At 46.2% G+C, this 22,867-nt stretch overlaps 1 protein-coding gene across 1 annotated transcript; it reads left to right on the top strand.

Annotated features, from left to right (window-relative positions):
- Nucleotides 1–1,253: 1,253 nt before the first annotated feature.
- On the top strand, nt 1,254–22,136 carry LOC104078872 (protein kinase C eta type-like; the record flags this gene model as incomplete). Its single annotated transcript, XM_009580687.1, has 4 exons — nt 1,254–1,392; nt 2,353–2,541; nt 19,761–19,894; nt 21,339–22,136. Coding segments are annotated over 4 exons (481 nt in total), but the record flags the coding sequence as incomplete, so codon positions are not given.
- Nucleotides 22,137–22,867: the final 731 nt, after the last annotated feature.

Here is a 22,867-nt window from a genome sequence, read left to right on the forward strand (position 1 = left end):
CATCTGAATGATTTTGCAAGTGGCTTTGTCTAGGTCTATAATGTGTCATCCATCTCAGTAAAATGGCGATGGTAACACTTCCCTGCCTCAGAGCTGCTGTAAGGGCTCTGTGCAACTCTTGGGCCAATACCTGAGAAAACGAACTGTGACCTATTTGTACTGCACAGAGCTCCCATCATAGCTCCTTTCCTCCATCTGTGACGATGCCTAGAGCTTGTCTGGCAGCTGAAAAGCAGAGGTGCTATGGGCTGGTATGTATTTTTAGGAAGGCATTGCCTAAGTCTGCAGATGACCCCGTGCTTTCTGGTCATGTTCCTGACAGCGCTTCTGGCTGCAGGCTATTCCCTCAGGCAATCTCAACGTCAGGCAAGCTGATAAGCTGTGTTAGGGCTCTGTCATTTTGGCAGCTCTGCTTTTGATGAGGAGCTCCCAGGCTGTTAGAGGTGACGTATTGGAAAATGTGCCTTTCTGCAGCTTGTTTGGCTGCAGGTCTCTTGTGACAGTGACAAGGAGTTCCCCACCCCAATGAGCACTATGGGGGACATTCACTTCTTACATTAGCGCAGTCCTGGTGGAATCGATACATCTGGGAGCACTTTAAGACTTTGCTTTATGATGGAGGCATCCCATGCTGGCCGAAGATTCCCCCTGCCCATGTGGCGTGGTGTCCGCAGGGAGTTTCTTTTCTTCTCAGCTTGGATAACACTCCAGGTGGGGTTTATCAGTCAGGCTTGCCCCGATACAGGGAGGTCTGGGACTTAACCTCCCACACCTCAGGAGAGGATCTGCTGCCTCTCTGAAGAGGCCTTGCACACCTCCCCGGCTTCAGCTGTGTGCTCCCAGCGCGATGCTTTGCTGAATCAGAGCACGTCCCGTGCGGTGCGTTTTGCTGCATCATAACATCGTTACGCAATTTGACAGCTCTGGCAACCTCTGCTCCAGTGAGTCCCAGAGCTAAATGAGCAGGAGCTCTGCCAGCCAGGCTTGTGGTGTGTTTGGAAAGCCATGTAGGTGAACCCGTATAGCACCTGCCCATATTAAATGCAGTTCGGAAGGATGATGTTTGTTCCTCCCTCCCTTTTGTAAGAGATGAAGCAAAAGAAAGCCCCTCCTGCGTGACTTCTGTTTATTTTTTTATGATGATGAGGCTTGTCCAGTTTACAGGTTAAGCTTCTGAGGCCTGGGACGCTGCCTCCATTTGTGCTGGGGCTGCTCCAAGCACGTAGCGACTCGGTGAACGATTCTCGTTGCAGGGACTTGAAGTTGGACAACGTGCTGCTGGACTACGAGGGTCACTGCAAGCTGGCAGACTTTGGAATGTGCAAAGAGGGCATTCACAATGGCATTACCACAGCCACCTTCTGTGGTACACCAGACTACATCGCTCCGGAGGTATAGGAAACCTTTCTTTGGCCAGGAAAACTTGGTTACAATATGAAAAGTGTAGGTTAGCTTTGGAACAGCAGGTGTACTCTCTGGGGTCTTGAGCTACACCTTATTTGACTGCCGGGTGCAAGGTTTCGTTCTAGACATATGCTCATATTATCAGTCCCTTGTGCAAGCAAAGCATGACTAAACCTTCAGGCTGCTGTAGGCACCAAGATAAGCCTATATTTTTCTTTAGGAAACGTGAGGTGAAAAATGGAGGCACAGCTGCAAAAATCTTGAGAGGGGCACATAGAGATACCAACCCAGTTTGATTTGAAAGGAGATTGAATTCTCCCTCGTTACCCAGGTCCCTTTTCTACCTCCTCCCGTTCCCTGTCGTTCCCCAATCTCACTAGAAAATTAATAAACACCTCTTTAAGGAACAGCTGCCCTCCAGATGCTGCCAGATGTTCTGACAGGGTTTCAGATCCTTCTTCAACACAATTGAATTTTTGTCTGTGGTTGGTGTTTGTGCCTTTCTCACACACTCGTGCTCCTTCCCCTCTCCAGCTGAAAGCCTTGCCATTGGAGCCGGGTAAGTATTTCCTTCCCAGTGGCAAGGAAAAGGTGATGTCAACCCACACACATGGCTGCTCTGCCGCTTCTGGGGCTCAGCCAGTTTTGCTGAAATGCCCCTTCTCCTCCTGCTAAGCCCTAGCATCATTTCTAAGGGCTTGTTTCCTAGGTGACCCTGTGAGCAGCCAAGCTAGTTCAGCCCTTGTTTAATGCATCTGATTTACCTTTGCGCTGATCTGGGGGTTCCCAGCTTGAGATCACCTGTATGTTCCTGGACATACAGCCAGCCTAGCAGAGAGCGCTGTTAGGACATAGTGAGAACTGCGTTAATGTTTCCAAATCCTTTTTCCTCCCCTGCTCAGTTTAAGAAGCTTCAGGGTTGATACTTCTTTCCCATCCCTTCTTCAGATCCTGCAGGAGATGCTGTACGGCCCTGACGTGGACTGGTGGGCCATGGGCGTGCTGCTGTATGAGATGCTGTGTGGCCACGCACCCTTCGAGGCGGAGAACGAGGACGATCTCTTCGAGGCCATTCTGAATGACGAAGTCGTCTACCCAACGTGGCTCCAGCAGGACGCAGTAGCAATCCTCAAAGCAGTGAGTTCCTTTGGTTGTTTGCGTGCTCTCTGTCCTGGCTTTTTTTCAGCCTAAATCTAGCAAAAGAAAACAGGACTGGGGTATGGGCACTCAGAAATTGCGGTTACCCTGACCCTGACCCTTTTCTTATCTTGGATTAAAGGGTAAACAAAAAGAAAAATCCTGCCACGCTTAGGTGTGTTTGCATAGTTATGTCCTTTATACCGATCAGCAGCCAACTTGGTAGGCAAAGTGTATGCATGTCTGTGTGTCTGGGCATTCCCCTGCTGACTTAATGATTTACAACATATGGATATCTTCCAGAACAGAGCAGCAGGTACACACAGTATTTAATCAGTAGTGACCATATGATTTCCATGCTACTGGAGTGGAGAAGAAGTGAAGTCTTCATGATAATCCTTCGTTCTGACTGTTGGTAATACCAGCCATCCCCCAGGGATTGCTGTCTACCTGCATACAAAGACAGGTTTTTGATTTTTTTGTGTGTGTGTGTTTGGGAGAAAAAAAAATGGGGCTGTACAGCAAACAGTTTGAGGAAAGCTGTTGCTGGCTACACTTAGTCCTTGTTCTACCTTGTATTCCTGAATTTTCCCAGAAGCTCTCTTATCCACATGCCTCACATCTTTGCCTGTGACATGGAAATGAAACTTTTTAAGATTTCAGGCTGTGTGTGTACAAACAGTGCCTACTGCACCGGAACTGTCTAGCTTTACCATAACGAATCAAAAGGTGATTAAATGATGAGGGTGTTAACCTAGGAATCAGGAGACCTAACCTGGCTGTTCTGCTACTGACTTCTTCCTGCCCCTCATCAAATCACTTAGTATCTCTAAGCACCCTTCAGAGAGAGAAGGATCAGAGTATTTCCTTTCCTTGCAAAAGCACTGTGAACAAAGATGCATTTAAAACTGGATATTACTAAATATTGTGGTAATAGAGGATCTAAGAAATAGTTGGGTAAGATGGTAATTTATAATAACTTGTGGAGCACTGACTGAAAGAGATGGTTTAACAAATGATGGGACCATTTAAAGGAAAGAGGAGAGTTTCTTTTCATCAGATCTTTAGTAGTGAGAATCTGGAAGTTTTCTGCTGAAAGGTTTCTGTTGGATATGAACTGAGCAACTACTTTCTGTAGCTGAAAATGCATCTAATAAATTCCACAGAAATCAACTGAGAATAAAATCCACTTCTTGAGGAGGCAAAGGGTTGCGCTTTGAAATCACAGATTGTGCTCAGGAGTAATTGTTTGTCATGCTGAAGGCCCTCTTGGGTTTTGGAAATAACCTGCAACATATTTAAAATTAAAAAAAAATGTGACGTTCAAACTCATTGCAGCTTCTGGAGTAGCGTTCATGTTGTTCGATTGGGACTCTTGAATGCCTGAGCGAATTCATCTTCTGCAGTGACAAGTAATAGCAGAGTAGATTTGTTGCAGGTATCTTGCATAAGTATGAGACGGAGTTAAAATGTCGCCAGATAGATGCTCATCATAACAGGAATTTCAGGGTATAAAATATGATTTGTGTTTTAGCTTCTTGATGAAATGCTTATTTTCCTAATTCTGATAGGAACCAGCCAGCCAGCACAAGCTGCAGTCACCCCAGGCTGCTCTAGCCCATGTTCAGAGCCCAACTTTTAACAGCGGATCCCTTCTGTGATTAACAGGCAAGCAGCATGATGAGAGGCACTGGAGAAAGAGGGCCAGAATTGAGGAGGGAGCTAAGAATTTAAATTGAGATTGACCCAGCGTCTCCAAAACTGCACAGTCAACTTAGCAATTGCTCATTACTTGCCTGAAAAAGGTCTCCTCTCCAGCCGCTCTGCTTGTCTGCTGTATCACATGTTGCTGGTGAAACCCAAATGAAAGCAAAACTGCGTCTCTGAACTGCACGTGTGTTGCTCGAGAGAAGCTTTGGGGAAAAGGCTGAAATTTAGGGCATTAACCAAGAGCCTTGTGATTAACTAGTGGGAGGTTACAATTGATATTTTTACTAGACCTTCAGTTCTTTAGTGTTTCTGTTCCCTGAGTGACTGCTACCTGGAGGTGACTTTTGCATCATGTTTTACAGCACTGATGATAGTTTGCTACAGCCTGAATTTCTGCAACCTCATAGTAGCTGCTTTCGGCTTCAAGAGCTGTTCAGTAGAAGAGCTCCTCATTTCCTCCTCCCTTTCTTAGCTGAGCTTTTAGAGGCGTCAGAGCATGTTGGCTTTAATGGGAAGGAAACATCCTGTCATGAGATTGTCTGGGGCTCTGGATTAAAATGGAAAAACCCCACACACTTTGATTTCTTTTGAATGATAACAAATGTGATCACTGCTGAGGTACTATATTTGCAGTGTACTGATAATGTTTGGTCAGTATTTTTAGGTGTCAGTATAACACAGAGTGGTGAACCTGGCTTTTTTGTTCCCTTATGGCTATTTTATGAAGGAAGACAGTAGATTTTCTAGCTGCTAAATATGTAGATTTTTTTTTTTTTCTCACAGACTTCTAATATTATTTCTTTAGGTACAGCATTATTACTATGTGAGCGTCTTCTAATCACTACTGTGTTTACCTCCAACAAAAAGTGAACTTGAGCTCCCTGATTTACAGCTGTGTCAGTGCTTTCTAACCCATGATATTAAGAGCTCTGGAAAATCAGAGCACTCAACTTAGTGCAGTTACATAAATTATTATAAGCAATTACATGGCATGGGACGCCTAGAAAGATGAGGGAATTAAACCTGGGGTCTCTTATATTGCAGGCTAAGGCCTTAATAGCCTTAATAACTGGATTATCCCCTCACTAAAAGTTCTGGCCTCTAACCTTGAACAGGACTAGTGAGAATTTGCTTAGTCTTGAGTGGTACAAAGCTCTGAAATGAAAATCAAATTCTTCTGCCAGGAAGATACAATTAGGTGTAGGTGCTTAGAGATGCTCTACAAATGGATGTATCTAGGTTTAGAAAGCACTTGATCCCTTTACCTTCATGAAGAACTTTATCATAAACAAGGATAATAGGTTTTAGTACCCATTTAACGGATGCTGTTATTTTGTTTTGCTTTTGTTTACCATAATTGTGCTTCACCAATTTCCCCCCATCTGAAACCACCCGATTTCTGAAGGTTACATCCTGTTCATCTTTGCAGTTTCCTGATAATAACCAAGATACGTCCTTAGGACCTCATTTAGGTCAGTGGGTGTTTCTGGCGTGTTTTTGAGTACTGGTACCAAGGAAACCAAAAACAACCTCAATGCCCTGGGACCTTGTTTAGAATTGAAAGCAGAAATATTTGTGCTCTAGAAAAAGAAATTTTTATCTATTTCCCTTTTTAATTTTTTTTTGTCCTTGATATTTTCCCTCAAGAGCTGAAAAAAACTACATCAGTGTAAATCAGCAGGATTTTGCTGGAGTCAGTACTCCCAGATGGGGGAAGTAGAAAATCTCACTCGTGTACCCTGCTCCGTCTGAGTGTGTTACTGGGAAATTTAGGTATTGATGGTTCAAGTCAGGCAGAGAGGACATAAACTGAGCTCTCCCCTGCTTGTGTGAGCAAGTCGAACTGGGCATGGATTTGCTTGTGGCAGTAAAAAACGTGCAGAAAAGGAGAATTGCTGCTGAATGGATTCAGACCACTTCAGCTCATTCTAAACGTAAGTTTTGCTTTGTTTTTGATTCCCCCAAAAAAAGCTTTCTCCATAGCGCTACCTGAATGCAGTCACAAGGAGTTTATGCCAGAGGAGCTATTGGGTTTGTGTTTGTAAAAGAAATTCTTTCAAATACTCTTTGCCATCAGCTGACAGAGTAGTCACCAGTGTCTGATGATGAAGAGACCGTGAAAGAGAAACTTTGTGAGCATGCAGAGAGCAGAGACTGGCGCACCGTATCTTTTACAGTGAGAGTGCAGCTGGAGTTTGCTTTGTTACAGCATGTCAATGTTCTGAATTTGTAAATTGTCACTAGCAAAAAGTGCTTGAGCAAAGGAGGTGGCTTTCCAGGCAGCCAGAGGCTTTGGGATTCAGCTGAGTGAACTGCAAAATGAAACACAATCCTCTCGTTTCCCATAAGCGGGGCGGTATTTTGGCAGCTTGTTTCACTTGCTTCATGTATGACTTTTTCAAATGCAATCCAATCACGCTGTCTTGCTCACAGTCAGGCTTAGTTGGAGGGGAGAATGAAGGGGCACAGTGAAAATCAGGTCTCAAAAGTTGATGGCGTAATGGGAAGCAAATTCACAGGGAAAGCTGCAGGGATTTTCCTTTCCAAGTCTAGTTTCAGGTGAGGAGAGAAGGGCTAAGCCTATTGAGTTGCTCCATGGACTGATGATCTGAAGTAGCAATGGTCGGCCCAAAGGCTTGGAAATTTGGATGGGCAATTGCAGCTTAGATGTTTTCACTCCCAGAGCCAGGTAACAGCAGGGGATAGAAAGCAGCATCTCCCCAGGGAAGTGTTAGCATTTCTCTGCCTTCTGCACCCTGGATTTCTGAACTCCTGTCACAGCTGGGTCTGCTGAAGCTGAGGGTGTCTCTTGGCATTTGTGTGCCAACCCCCAGTCTTAATGTGAGCTCTGAAACGCTTCTGGCCTAGCTGAAATGCTCCTTCCAAAAGTGATGCTTGGGCAGCCTTGCCTGTAGCTGTATATTTCGGGGACACAAATGAGACTAAAGCCTGTTCTCCCTCCAGCTGGTTAAAAACATGCGTTTCGAAGAAAACACTACTGGAGTTAAGAGACTGGGCGAAAATGGTTATGTCCCCCTCCAAGTGGTTTTCGTCTGAAAAATAAACACCAGGCAAGAAAAGAGGAAGGTGCAGAGGAAATTGGCTGTGGTTTTAGCAGCCTGCACTCCCACCCAGCGCAGGTGGAACCGCACAGGGGAATCCAAATGCCGGTGGATTAGTGCAAAGAGTGAGAGGGCTTGAAGGCTGAGGGAGCTCTGCTGAGAGCAAACATGACCCTCGCAGAAAAATGACGTCAGCAATACGTCAAGGATGCAAAAGAAAAACTTGAAGTTGATCTGTTTTTCTAGAGAACAATAGCCTGGAAGTGATGCTGACTCAGAAGGCAAATACCTTGGTTTAGTGAACTCTCTGCTGCTTTGTGTCACTGAGTTCACTTCCCCCTCCGGATACCCTGGCGTTCTTCGCACCCCGACAACACCACTAAAGTCTAACATGCACACCACCACCTCCCCATCCTCCTTTAGACTTTGCTCTTGCAGACTTGCTTAAAATCCCCTTGAAATTGCCAGGTTAACATCAAGGCTGTCGTGTCTGGGAATTAGTGCTTCAGACTCAGCCGCAGCAATAATGGTGCTCTGTGGGTCAGCAAAAGCCAGGTAGTGCTCTGACAACCTGTGTTTTATGGACTCATTTTTGGCCGTCAGAGCACAAGGTAAGGGAGTTGGGATTTCCTTCCCAGCTTCTGCCAGCAGCCAGGAGGGAGCTTGTGTGGTTCTCAGGAGCAGCTGGAGGGGGAATGGTTAAATGTGCCACAGTTTAAATCCCCTTTGCCTCCAGACAGCCTAATCTAGAAGTCAACAAAGCTGTGATCTGGAGAGGAGAAGCCTCTTCTCCCATTCCTGTGAGCCCATGTCACAGACTGAAACCCAGAAAGTAGGGGTTTTCAGTTAGTTCCTTAGGTTTTTTGGCTCGTTTGTACAGCTAGCACACACGGTGATATTCAATACCGAGGGCTCGCCAGCAGTGTAATTTATCCCCCTTTGCTAGGAGGCAGCTCACACGGGTTTTTCTGGAGAGCAAGAAAAGGGCTCAGGAATGTTGCAGTGCAGACAGCAACCAGCCACTTCATCTTCAGCAGGCATCTTAAGCAGGAGAGAGGTATGGGGGCCCTTCCACAACAGCTCGGCCAATTTTCATCTTGTTAATTAAAAAAGCCACTCAAAACTTTCTACAGAAGTTTGTCATTCCTTTGCTGCCCAGAAGAGCGAATATGCTGCCCAGGTAACCATCAGACACAAGAGACTTTCCCACAACGTACTATAATGAGTAGTGTGTTGCTCCACCAGCAATTTTGCTTGAGTTGATGGGGGGAAGCCTTTGGATATTATTTCAAAATGTGGCCTAATTCTACCTTAAAACAAGAGGTTAAGTTAGAGGGCACTGGTGGTGAACTGTAGAAATGCTTTGTGTATCCATATGCATATGTAGAAATAAGTTAGGTAGCGGTTGGGAAAGTAAGTGTGTGTGTGTATGTTAGGGTTTTCTTCTGCCCTAAATTTGCAGGTGATACTACATGAGGAAAAACTAAATCTGAAGGGTACCCTCCTCCACCTCTCCTTGTGGTGAAAACAAGCCCATCGTTTCTCAGGAATTCTGAGTGATGGCTCCTAATGAGACATAAATTTGATTATTATGTTTGTGTGTGTGCGTGAGTTAAATCCAGGACTCCTGGGGGAGTAGAGGGTTTGGGTGGTTATTTCTTGCCATTCCAAAGAAATTCTGAGGAAATTCTAATATCCCGTGTGGTCAGAGCACAGGGCAGTCCAGTCGCCACCCTTGGAGACTCGGGCTGTGCTGCATGCACTGACCGTAACAGGCTGAGAAGAAAGAAGACTGGAAGAGGTACAGAATAGGGTACTCCACCCAGGCCCAGCTGAAAGAGAGAAAGCAAAGTGAACACGGAGCTGTGCTGCAGCAGGAGTAAACTACCCATCCTAAGGGGATGCCACCATGATTGCCCAAACCCTCGGTGAGGACCCCTTTTGTGTGTGCCGCGGCTTATTTTCAGAAAGGCTTTCTGGATGGTGAGTGCTCCGTGCTGAACCAGACTGGCCCCACCGCTGTAAGCAACCTGAAAATGCCATTAATGAGGAGAGAAGGCAGAGGCCAGGGTTTTGACAGCAGAAAGAACTTAGAGGCAGATTTTTTAATGGAATCAAAGCAAACTGCTGTGACAGAGGAGTAGAGGGGAAAGGGCTGGTTTCGGACTGCTGGCAAGGACGTCTCGGTTTGGGAGAGACGTGGATGGTCCAAGCTGCCTACTCGCTGCAGCTGCTCACCCTGAACATCAGCACAGAGGGTGAGATCTGAACTATTTTTTGGATAAGTTTATTCTTTTCATACACTGCACTTGCTCGGGTTCCAACACCCCTGGATACTGGGAGGTCAGAACTAGCTGTCATCAGCTCAGATACCACGGTGGGTGTCTGCATCTTCCCTGCGCGCTACAGCAAGCAACACATGACTCAGAACACCTGGGCTGTGCTTTGCTTGGCACGTCCAAGTGCAATGCGTATGTGCTTCCTGCTGCCTTTGTGCCTCGCCTTTTCCCGAGTCCTGGGCGGTCAGTTTGGCCACTGTGAGCTAGACCAAACCCCCCCTGTTTGTGCTCCCCAGGCCTCTCCTGAACACTTACAAGGTGTGAAACGAGGCAGCAAGATGCTGATGGTGCAAGGTTGCCTATGTTTCCTTTACGTCACTCTGCACAAGGCATATGTCTCTCCTTTGCACTTGCATCCTACAGATCCAGGCCAGGTTCTTTCTTTCCAACAGACAGAAAAAGGCAGATAATCTGTTTCATGTGCAGTGCTGGAATAGCCAGAATGAACTTGTTTCTGAATGAGCCAGATGCCGGGAGTATTTTTTAGACAAAGATTAAAAGGAAAAGGAACAACACAGTGGTGGCCCACTGAAATCAAAGAGGGAACTAGATGAGCTCATTGCTTTATCCTCAGAGCTGAGGAGCCTGCTAACAAAGGCAGATATTAAAAATGCCTTCGAATATGCCAATAAATTATTCTCCTTGGCATCTCTTCAGAGTTGGCAGACTCCATAAATCCTCTTGCACAGTTTGATTAAGCTTTGGCTGTCAGAGTCAGGTCAATATTTGAATCTCTCTGTGAAACTCTACGCCGGATCTGTGTAAATGTTTTTTTCTTTATTTTGTGTTTTAGAAATGCTTTCATCTTGCATTTCCTGGTTGGCTCCAGAGCCTCTGCAGCAAAAGCAGGACTCCGGAGCCTGTCGTTTCCCAACTGGGAAGGAGTTCTGCAGTTTTAAATGATCTCTTCTCTAGATAATTTTTGCCGTAAATACACACTGTGGTGAAGTGACAAGGCTGTGCTCCACCACAGATTGCCGCCTTACCTCTTTTGCCTGAGTGTGCATATGCATCTCTGTAACATGCTGTCTCTTACTCTTTGCCTCCTAATTCTCAAACAGCAAACAACTTTCCCCAGTGATTTTAATCTCTTCTGTCGATTGATCACAACCCCTTCTGATGTGCTCCTTTTCTCCACAGTAATAGTCCCATGCTTCTGGATGCACTGTGAAAGAAAACTAAAGCTGTCTCTATATAGCTTGCCAAGGCCAAATTCGTCTTGAAGTAGTCATTAGGTCTTTTACCTTTCCCTTTCCAGTAGGCTGAAATTAGCTACTTGTTTAAGTCCCTGGTGTGCAGGCTCAGATTTGCTTCATAACAAAAGCTCCTAACCCTGCCTATTGTAATGTCAGGTGTGACTCACCCTCCTCTTTCCTGCCAGGGATGGGGGAAAAAAAATGAAGGAGCATTCATTGTGCCGACTTTGTCTTCCCCCTCTTGTTTTTGTGCTTGCTCCTAGGCGCTCGGGAAGAAGCGATTCCTGTGGCCGAGCCTAAGACTTGTGGCCTGGGCTCCCTTCTCAGCTCTGCCACAGTTAAACAGTGCGATAACAGACCCTCAAAGACGTTTTGGTGAAGTCCATTAAAATCCAATCTTGGGAAAAGGCCCAAGGATTCCCTTGAGAACCTGGGGTCCGACCTGGAGGTGGGAATGATCGCTGAGTGATGGGAGCAGCTCTTGCTGTGCAGCCCCCAGCGGAGGGGGCGAGTCCATCTAACTGGGAGGTCTCAGCACTGCTATAGGGGTAACAAATCTCCGACTGTCCGAGCTATTCAGGGCTGTAGGTCTTACTTGTCCTTCCAGCTTTGAACTTTCTGACCTGCTGTGTCTTTTCAGGAACTTCAAAATTAAAAGAATCGAAATATAACCAAGACCACAAAAAAGCTCCTTTGAAGTATTTTCCTGTGATTTTTTTTCTTAATTGGGCTTTACAGGTTTGTCTGGGGCACTTTAGTCCCCTTTGTACTTGACCCTATGTAAATAGGCCACCCAGGGTTGTGTAATAGATTCCCGGTTCCTCTTGACAAGACTATCAGAAAAGGATTAATTGTTTTCCCCTGCAACCCTAGGGAGATTTTACCACTGCTTAAAACGAGAGTGGGATCATGCCCCCAGTCTATTAATAAATGCAATGCTCATTCTCCCTCCATGTTTGTGTTACTCTGATGTATTGATTTAGTAATTGACCTGCATATCCCCATGTTGTACCTATAGTCCAATTGGGGTAATTTAAAAACAGCAGCCGGAGTTTGATACTGTCTGAGCAGCCCGTGCAGCTGGTGATCCACGTGGGAACTGGGATTGACTCATCAGTTCTGAAAACACAGATTTCTGGAGTGACATCTTGACCAAAACCGATGTTAAATATTCCATATATCTAATGACTAAAGTTAATTTCTGTTTATGATTATTTTTTACAGGAGTACCAAAGGCAGAAGTGTCAAAAATCACTAGCTATCATCAGGAGCCAATATGCATTTGATACTTGTGGCCTTTTCATTCTGCATTAGTGTTGATGAGTTATTTGTTGATGAGTGGGGAGAGACAGGGAAACAGGTAGATTTCAGCACAGCAAGGAAGTTTGTAGCTATTCAGACAACATTTAATTCCCATATTTTGAGCCAAGTTCTCTCCTGGTGATAGTCAGCAAAGTTACATCAGTTTACACCACCAGGAGATTCGGAGCCAGATGTCTCTATCCCACACGTGAGTTGCTCAATCTACCTTGGTTTATTTTGCTAGTCTCTCTTGCTCAGCACTGTTTGCTATACAGTTAATCCTTTTCATTCCCTCGAGCTTTGACTGGGCAGCATCGAGCTGCCATTTCTGCACTAGGGGAAAGCAAGATCAAATTTATCTGCTTAATATCCACTGCACTGACATTTTGTCCTTCTTGCCTGCGGCTGGCGAGTTAAACATGTGACTGCTGTCATGCTTAGTGTTGCAGTCTTCTGGCTTTTAGGAGTAGGGCTGAAGACTGTTTTTTACTTGCCTTCCCATTCCTTTTTTATCTGGAAAAGGAAATAACTGAGATCTCACACTCTCTCTCTTCCCCCCCGCCTCCTTAAAATGCTTTCAAGGCAGTCTTGTACTTCTGAGCCCTGGCACTGCACTCGCTGGACCTTCTCTGCACTGAAGGATTTCACCTGCTCACAATTTTCTGTAGCCAGGACCCCAGCATGGGGGTAGAAGCACCCTGTGCATGCATGGGTCGTATTCTGGCTCAGCACCATGATGAATTGCACTGGTACGAATCAGGGCTTTTAGCAATCGAGCCTGCTGTGTGTAGGGTAGGAAGGCAAAATGCCATGTGGCCTCTAATGGCTGCAGTCAAAGCAAAGCCACAGTGTAAAATAGAGGTAGCACTCAAGAGAACCGCAATGACTCCAAGTCCTATTCTCAGCAGCACAATCCTCACTGAAGGTCAGTAGGACTCGGGCTCCCAAGCACCTGGCTCACACCCGCAGCCGGATTGCTGCAGTTTAAGTTACCACGCACCAGCTGAGCTGCCGTAAGTACAAGGATTTCCATGGGAGAGCTCTCTGACCACCCTGCTCCCAGGGCTGTGGAGCTTCAGCTGACACCATTTAGTGAAATTGGGCTGTGCTGACTCCCTCGCTCCCCGAAACCCACTCGTGTGTCTGAGCCCTGGATTGCTCTTATATGGGGAAGCGAGATATGCTTGCGAGCATCGCCCCAGCAGGGTTGTGATGGAGGCTGATAAGAGCCTTGCCCAAGAGAGCAACAGACAAGACTGGCTCAAAAGAACAGCTTTTTATTTAAAAAAAAAAGAAGTAAGAAAGAAAAAAAAAGTCTCTCTGCTATGCTAATGCCTCCTGGCTTCCAATCATTAAAAATAATACAGACATTAACAGATGGAGCCATAGAGCCATCTTTCTTCTCCTTTGTTTAGGGGTGGATGAAGGCTAATGAAACCCCAGACTGTGGGTTTGTTTGCCTTACATAATAGGCAGCCAAACTGTTTTCGGCAACTGCAGCATTCGTCAAGAGATTCAGGGAGGGAAGCCTTAATTAGAGTAATTGCTCTATTTATATAATGATTCCCTTTTGTCTGAGATCAAATAGATCTTTGAGAAATCTTATTTCCTTTTGAGTTAATTTCTGCCCTGTTAGTTTAGCTCACGAATCTTAATGAAGACAAGCGTGTTGGGTATCTCCCGATCTCCCCGCTCTCCCTCATTACTAGAGGGGAGACTGTAGGGCATTAATCTCCTGCGCTGCTGCTGCTTTTCACTTTGGTACCAACATGGGAGAAACACCAACAGGCAGGAAATGTTAATATCACGAACAGGGAAATTTTTCTTTCCTTTAACAGGGAAGCGGTTGGGGTTGACTCTTGCATTGGCACGGTCCTGGATAGGGGCCCATTGAGGCACGTGGAAGCTGTGGAGGAGCTGTGGAGAGGAGGTGGGACTGAGGGTCTGCCATCGTATTTGCGATGGGCTGCCCTTGAGCTCCTGGCAAAGTAAAGTGATTAATTTCTCTGGGTCTCTGTTCCCTCCCTGTAAGATGGAGGAGAGCCTCCATCCCTGCCATTTGAAAGAGCTTCCATTTGAAAGATGAGCTGCTCAGGGGCATGGGCTTTCTCTTACGAGGTAAATGCGCCCTGGCCAGGGCAACAGAGTCCTGATGGGAGCTGGTGCATCTAACACTTTCTTTAATATAAGAAATAACGATTTCTTCCTTGTCCAGTTGGCTGTCAATGTGAAAGGAATGGCTGAGCAGAAATCTGTATTCCCCTTCCTGAAGTGCGTTACTTCTGTGAAAGGGTCTGGGCTTGTTAGTGTTTTCCTAGAACGTGATGCAATTTCACGTAACCTAGTCACTGTGATATTACTCTGTGAAATTAATTATCCTGATGCAAATAGCGCATACATAAGCTACGTAAAAACCTATCAGGGATTCCAGGATTGAGAAAGGGAACTTGTAAATTCAAGGAAATTAATGCTTGTAAACATCTTGTTTTGTGGAAACATCCCTTCACTGACTTCCAGGCAGTTAGACTGATTTGCAAACTCAGCCTCTTGAGACAGAATTTGCAACGCTGCATGTGAGCAGCGCTGGAGAAGTCCAGTACAGCCTTGCCCAGCAGACTGGGAGACCTGGAGGCCTTCCCAGCACGGTCTGAGCCATGTGGTTGAAGGGAAGGACCGGCGCGGGTCTCCTGCTCTCCCTCACCTGCTCGTGGGCTGAGTTCCCAGGGCTGATGCAGATTTTTCCTAATGGTTGGCACAGCTATGTCTGCATTTTTTCCTTGTAACTTCACAGGCCCTCCATGGACTAATCTCCAGCTTTTAATTTCTTGTCATGGCTTGCTGCATTTTCTTTCAGTAAATGTTTTCAAATGATTTCGTGAAGTCATGTTTTTGGCTCATTCCAGCTGCTGGTTTTGGCTGCGATCTGCTGAGAGGGTTAGCTGAGGTCAGCAAGAGCCTCGCTTGAGTTTGCTCCTCGGCAAACTGGTGTAGCCTAAAGGAACCCAGTCTGAGGATGCTTCTAAGGGGCTCTTTACACCGGGAATGGGATAATTCCCCATGGTAGGATGTGATCACAGACTGAGGGCTTGACGGCCTGGTTCAGGTTTAAGATTGATAGTCTTGCTATTAGTTTTGCTGGGAGGCATCTTGGATTTGGGTGATTACATGTTTCATTTTGCTCAGGAAAATCTCTGGTTTGCTTTGTTGTTGTTATTTGTAAATTTTTTCTCTGTGTTCCTTCACTGAGCTGTGTGCCAGAGGTTGAGATTCATGCTGGATTCTGGATTATCATGGAAAATTAGAGATACTCAATAAACATTAGGAGATGACGTTTTGCCACGAAAAACTTTCTGCTGAACATCTTCTCTCATCACTTGCAAAAACATTGGAGGGTTGTACTTGGAAGGACATTTAGGGCTATCCAACCTGTGAAGCAAGAGTCAAACTCTGGCCTTCCTGTGGATGCCAGGAATAGCCAACACTTTGTAAGACATTTTCCAGCTGTTTCTGAATGCAGCCGAAGGGATCAGGTGAAAAATTAGCTGCACTTCCGAAAACCTTCCCCCTGCGCAGTCTGCATGTGTGCCGAGGGCAGCGTCTGTGTGCTCTGGGCACTCAGCTTTACCCCTCCTGCTGCAGAAGTGCTTCTTATACGGTCAGAGACATGGGTATGGGCTCCATCTTATTTCAGAGATGAAGGCTGAGCTTGTAATTAAGTTCCTCAGAAATCCCAAGTTCTTTGTTTGCTTTGCCATCAGATAGCAGAGGCGGCATGAGCTACCCTATTGCAGCAGAGAAATGTCAGTACTGCCTAAGGCAAAGAGAGAGAAAGAGAAGGATTCATGGGCTTTTGAGCCTTTGAGGGGTCATTATAGTCTTTTGGTTTTTCCTGACATACTGGACAACACAAACTAAAACTTCATCCATTTCTTTGTCAGTGCAACAATTTCTGGTGACTTCAAATAGTGTTTGAGGGGGTTAGTTATTCATCTTAGTGGAAACTGGCTTCAAAAATTTCATCCTTTAATTTTATATACCTCTTACAGTAAGGCAGGTAACTGTTCCAGTGCAAAACATCAGTACTGTCTCTGTTGGAGTCACCGTTTGCACGCCTGCTTTTCAGCCCAGTTGCCCCATAAAGACTGGAGCTGCGTCCCAGAGAAAACACCCCACCTTCACCAGGCTGTGATGTCCCTGCTGCCTCCAAAATTCACCAGGAGATTTTATGTAAAGGAGCAGCAGCAATGGCCAATCTCCTGTTTTTCTGTCACAGCCCCCAGGTGCGGAGGCGTGTGTACATCCACAGGCTGAGTAACCCGCCGGGATGCTGTGGCTGCCCAGAATACGGGACCGTATTTCATGTGCCACATGGTGCCATTCAAAGGCAACATTTTCAGTGCCGGTTCCCGTGCACAGATGCAATTGAGAGGTCTCAGCACAGCGTACAATAAGTTTATCAGGGATGTAAGTTAATGATAAGAGACCGGCTGTCCTTTGAAATTATATCCCACCCTTTTGCTGAAGCAGACTAGTATGAGTTTGACTGCCATGAAAGGGAGGCCTCTTCACGCTGACTTGATACTCTTTGTAGAGTGCATGATTTATATTCACTTTCAAGGTCCTACTAGCCTGTGTTAGGTGCTTGCAGTATCTGGGAAACAAGCTTAGGGAAACGTGTCGAGAGTGGTTTATGCTGCTGGTGGGTCACTCCAGCCCTTGATACCTTTGTGCTTCAAAGCCCTGTTTTTACAGAGCAAGAGAGGCAGCAGCACTGAGCTCATGCCTGACAGCTGGGGAAGGTGCTGTTTGATCGGGTGTCCCATAGGTCAGCTCACTCCTCTTGGAGGCAAGGATTAATTCGGAGGGGTTTTGTGGCAGCCCAGCATTGCTCTCAGCAGCCAGCCAGGGGAACGTGTTCCAGCAGTGGGTGAATTTGAAGCCTTCGCTCTCCTCCTGCCTCCTTTGGGCACCCAGTGCGGGGTAGATGGTGCCTAGAGTTACCCAACTGAGGTTTCTCAATCTGCGGGTCCAATGCTCAAATCGGAGCTGGCGGGTCGAATTTGAACAGTCATTTTGTTTTGAATGTTATGTTTTGCTTTTTTCAGAGCTCAAAAAAGCCCACCTCAAGGGATGGCCCTTGCCTAATCCTCATTGTCCTAACAAAAAGGGTGTTTTAAGCAGCCAGGAATGCATTTACGTTGGCTCTCAGCATTGTTGCATTGGATGCCTTCGCTTGGTGCAATTTTGGCATCATGTGGAATAAAGCAAGCAAATAGGAATGTAAACATACTTTTATATCCCAGAGCTCTGAACTGGTCTGGGAATGGGTGGTCCAGTTTAGGTTTTGGTCTTATATGGTTGAGCAAGAATAGGAACCCAAGCAAAGCATGTTACCAGCCCTTTTCAGAGATTATTTGCTTTCATGGTTTTTTATTTTCCTCTCCACATTTAGCAGAAGCTTCCTGGCGTAATGGAGGCGGTGGTGGGTCAGGAGCCAGGAGCCATGGGACTTACTCCCAGTTCTTCTCTCCTTTTTGTCTTGTCTTTTTGGACTGTTTTGGTCTATACCACTACCAGCATCAGTGAGCTCTGATCTTGTTTGAGCTTTCTAGGTGTTCCAGCAATGCAAATAAGAGCTAGTGAGGTGCAGATATTCATCTGTGGGGACAAAGAAGTTGAGCAGGGAATTTCTAGAGAAAGACAGGGCTGCCAGGAGATTTCTGGCCTGTTTTGCAAACCAAAGAAGTTTAGTTCAAGACTTGCAAAGGCTTGTTTGAACCAGGTCTCTGAGAGATTTTGGCTTGACCCATTTCTTGTTTGGAAACCAAGCTGTTGTCTGGGGATCGGTATCCCACAGAAGTTTTGGGGTAGAGTCTCTTGGGAAACAAATTGTGTTTGGGTTCTGCTGGTAGAAAGGGAGAAGAACAGGTTGAAAGGGTTGGGGAGACAGAGAAGTTCTGCTTGTCCTTGGGCCTTGCCCTGGAAATGCTGCATAACTGAGGGCTGAAGAGTCCAGAGAAGCATGGGAAAGACCCCAGCTGCCGAGAGCCATGTCAGCTTTGCTCCTCTCCTGCTGACTGCTCTTACAAATCTGGATGCACTCAGCAGCCCTCTCTACTGATGTTTTGGGTGGAATGCTGAAAAACAGTTCTGCCGTAGGGAATCCCATGGCAGCACACGTCCTCAAAGGGCCTAGGAGGTCAGGCTGGAGCTGGGGTTTTTGTGCTAATGTCAGCAGAGTCTGGAGTCCTGCAAGGTCTCAGCTGCAGATGCCCCATCTACTTTGGCTCTGAAGCCCCCTCAGGATGGGGTATTGAGGAAAATTCTAAAATAAATCTGGCAGTTGTCTGTCTTCTCCCTGTCTTCTCTCTAAGTAGGGAATAACTAAACCTTTTATCTGCTAGTCCTAGGAGAATTTGTACCTTCTGAAAAGCTCCTACAGTCAGAATGAAGTTGTTCTCTCGCTGCACCTCCCCTTCTTTTCATTTTCCCATTGCCGAGATGCAGCAGACTTGGTCATTCCTGAAACAGTGACCGATTGTCTGGTTTGGCTGGTTCAGCTATTTGCTAAACATAATGCTCTTTCATCTTCGAGGAAATCGTCTGGACACCTCCACCAGAGTGAAGCTTGCTTTATGCTGCTGTTTCAATAGGCAAATAAAAGCGGCTATTTTCCCAGTTTAAACATAACCTGATTTCTCTAATGAATTAGATGTACTTGAGGGGAGGGGAAAGTTTTTACTGAATTTTTAAGAACTATAATGCTAAATTAACAAGCCAACTAGCTCTCTTCCTGCCTGGGGAAAGGATTTCCCTTCTCCCCCAATATTTCCCTTCCCCTTAAGAAATATCCACAGCACTCACACTTCATCATTCTTGTCGGGACTTAAAGGGCACCCGCCGGGGCCCTCTCACGCTGCGTGCATGGTGTACGGCTTTTCTCATTGCTCCCTGGCAAATCAGGGCACTTTGAGGTTTGAGATTTCTTTTCACTGGTGGCAGAGTAAAAATGTTCCAAAAAGAAATCCTCTTTTGGAGTTTCACCACTGAGAGGGGAGATGGTCACCTGTCTGCTCTCATCTGCTCAGGGTTTGAGGGGTTCTAAAAGCCAGCGCCTTGCTCATTTTCCTCTGTTTCCTGAGATGACAGGAAGGAAAGCGTAGGCTTCTGGCTGCGCTTCAGCAGGCTGAGGTTTAGGAAAAAGACACAGCTCAGGACTGACTCCAGTCCAAAGCCTGGCTGGCTGGTGAGCAGCGTTTGAGAGTGAGCTTGTATTCCTGAGAAATTAATACAGAAATAAATAACCACCAAAACCACTGTGCAACATTTATAATGTTGCAAACAATGCAATTCAACGTTCTTTTCTTATTGTGGTAACCAAGGATTTGACCAAAAGAAAAGGGACCAAGGAGAAATACACCCTGACTTCTTCCTCTGGAGAATGAGTCAAGTTCCTTGCATGCGGTTCCAGTACAATGAAATTGAGAAGTCTGGCCAGCAACTGAGTTCAACAGGAAAGCTGAGGACAAGCTTTTGTGCGACTGCTAATAGGTCCCTCTCCCGTGGCCCTGCCGGATGGCAGGAAACAAACAGCCCTTTTTGTTTTGCAGTTCATGACGAAGAACCCCAACATGCGGCTGGGCAGCCTGGGACTGGGCGGCGAGAGCGCGATTCTGCGGCACCCCTACTTCAAAGATGCCTGCTTAACCAGCGTCAGATGGAGCCACCGTTCAGGCCCCGAATTGTACGTGGGAAGGAGGGGTGGTGGGGGAAAGGGATCCCTGGTTTTTTTCCCTCTTCTGGGCTCTGTAAGCAGGTTTATTCCCATGAGACAGAGTGAAGAAAGGGCAACCTTGACACCCTGGCCCAGGAGCTGGGAGGTGAGGTCTCTGGTCTTGGCTTGGGTTCTGGTTGGCCACTTGATGCTGTACAGGTCGCTTTTCCCCTCCATGCTGGATTTTCAGATTTTCAAAGGCAGCTCAGCCAAAAGATGCAGGTTAGTAAAAGCAGCTGCAGCAGATTAGGCACCTAACTACCCTTTGCCTTGCCCCAAATATAAAACAGGGTAAGTAATCCTCATCCTGCCCACTCCACTTACCCCTTCACAACTGGGCTGTCTCTCTTGTCTCTCTGTCTGTACAGCACCCAGCACAGTGTTCCCTGCCTAGGCCATTGTCAGCTGAGTGGTTCAAATGGCAGACAGGCTGCAGAGCACACAGTGCTGCCCCTTTTCCCAGTGATGCCACACAGCCGTAAGGATGCTCTGTGGTAGAAGAGTGCTGCTCTCCATGGAGAGCCTTTCCAAGGTTGTCTCTGTGGCTTCCTTGCCTTTGAAATTGTCACTGGAGTGGCTTTGTCTCGTGCTGTGGTCACTCTGCAAGCCCGTAGCGGCAATGGTCCACCCAGTCCTGCTCCATGAAGATTGCTGGGTGCAGGATCAGGCACTCGGGGGAGCTGTGGCAGCTCAAGATCAGGCTCTTGAGTTGTTCCTTGACCTGAATCAAAGGCTAAGGGAGTCTCCTCAGTCCGCCATGAGCTGGACAGGATCTGGGAACGTTAGACTTCAAGGTCAATAAAACATTTTGTTCTGAATGCAGGAAAAACACACGCCTTGTCAAAATGTGCCACAAACCCAGTTTGTGTGTGTGCATTGTAAACAGTCCCACTTTGTGGCACACAGCAAGGAATCCAGCAAGCCATTTGTCTTCCCACGGCCCAGTAATTCATTATCATGCAAGTTTAATGGCTCACACATAGAGGAGTGTACCCCCCCCGCTTCCAAAACCCAGCTGAGACACTCTGCAGATAAGGAGGGACTGTGTGGAGTCAGCTAATTGGAAACACGGCTGATAACGGCTTCGAATGGCTGGGTCTGTGCTGCCGCTTGAGGAAAGGAACTGATTTATGTGCCCTGCCATGTCTGGGCAGGCAACCCATCAGAGGTGGTGTCAGTTAAATCAGAGAAGGGTTTCCCTGTCAGAAGCCTGCAGAGGCTCTAAAAGGCTTTGCACTGTAAGAGGCTCTGTGGGGGCACTCAGCTGCTCCCAGTCCAACCCCAGAAAAAGCTTTCAGTAAGCTCAGCCTGGATGGTCCATTGCACTCAAGACCAGAATAAAGATGCAGAACGAGTATCAAGCAGATGATACATATTTTTGACATCTCTTTCCTTTGTCTTTTCCGCTTGACAGAAATCCAAAGATGACGTGAGCAACTTCGATCCAGATTTTATAAAAGAGGAGCCCATTCTGACTCCCATTGAAGAAGGAATTCTTCCAATGATAAACCAAGATGAATTTAGAAACTTTTCATTCACAAGCCCAGAACTGCAGCAATAGCTACGGCTCTGGGGAAGGGCTGCTGAGAGGACTGGGGGGAAATGAAATGAAAACCAAGTTTACCAGAAATTTCCTTCTCAAGGAGTAATAGTGCACTGACTTTATGCGATACAGCAGCACCACTGTCAACATTACGTTAATGTGAAATTGAAACCTTCCTGTGTTTGTAGGGTTTATGCAGCTCGTGGATCAAATATTGACAGAGGTGGAACAAACATGATATTGTAAATAGCTGATGCAGACAGAGAATTGAATGCTGAGCTAGTTGGCTCAGCCTGAATGTCACCACTTGCAGTGGATTCAAGGAGTCGGCATGAGCATGAAACAAGTGTCTTGCAGCTCTGAGCCAAACAGACTTGTTACAATTCTGATTGTTTGCAAGACTATTTTGAGGGGTCCCAGCACTGTCCGGCGTTTTGGAGCCGTGATCCAGCATCCCATGGCCTGACTGAACCAGATGTTCCTACTGACTTTACCTGTTTCTGCAGTATTTATTTCTTTCCGAAGGACAAGTGGCTCTCTTTGCCACTGTTTGGGTTTCCATGTGAAATCTTTCATTGTGCTGACTAGAAGAAGGAAAAAAACAAATGCCCTGTGCCCCACACAGATTCTTCCAAATCAAAGGGAAGTCATGTGCTCGTAGTGTTTTACTGTTTGTGCGATATGAAAAGTTTTAGTGTTTGCATTCTGTGAAATGCCTTTTTACATCATGCATCTTCAATGCTCCTTTCTTTGCCTCCCAGCTGTTTTCAACTGTAACGTAACTTGTAAAATCTTACTGTTTGTTTAGGCCCATTCTATTTAATTTGCTATACAGAGCCCCTTTTGTGGGTTTAGTGCCTCATTAAAATTTTGATCCAAAGAAGTAGCACTTAAATTATTTGTAGCGTTATTGCGATGGGAGCTGCAGAGCTGGCAAACTGCTTGAAAGCAGGGTTGTCGACCAACAGGTAACACAAAAGGACAACTTTCTCCCATGAGAACGATAAACCTTATCTAAGAAACAGGGTGACTTGGTTTGGTTTGGATTTAAGGGCTTATTACTCACAGGGCACTTCTTATCAGCTGCAGCCTCAAGCCTCTGCCACAGGCAGACTGAGTCAATTTTTCAGTGCAGTTTGTAGAAACCAGACACTCTAGGAGATAGTTCTGTGCTTTCCCTGCTCTTCTAGAAGTTGGATGGTTTTTCTGTAGGTTCTTGGCACACCTTTGTACTCCTTGCTGGGCTTTAAGCTGTATGTCAGGATTATAGCCTCTTCCTTGGGCAGATATACTGGAGGAGGGGAAGGATTTCTAACTTCTTGCAAAATCATGTTTGTATAGGGCTAGTCACATGCTTTAACTTGAGAGAAGGGTGAGGTGCAGCAGAGGGGGACAGGCCT

Source organism: Fulmarus glacialis, unplaced genomic scaffold (genome assembly GCF_000690835.1).
Source record: "Fulmarus glacialis isolate BGI_N327 unplaced genomic scaffold, ASM69083v1 scaffold16526, whole genome shotgun sequence".
Classification (NCBI taxonomy): Eukaryota; Metazoa; Chordata; class Aves; order Procellariiformes; family Procellariidae; genus Fulmarus; species Fulmarus glacialis.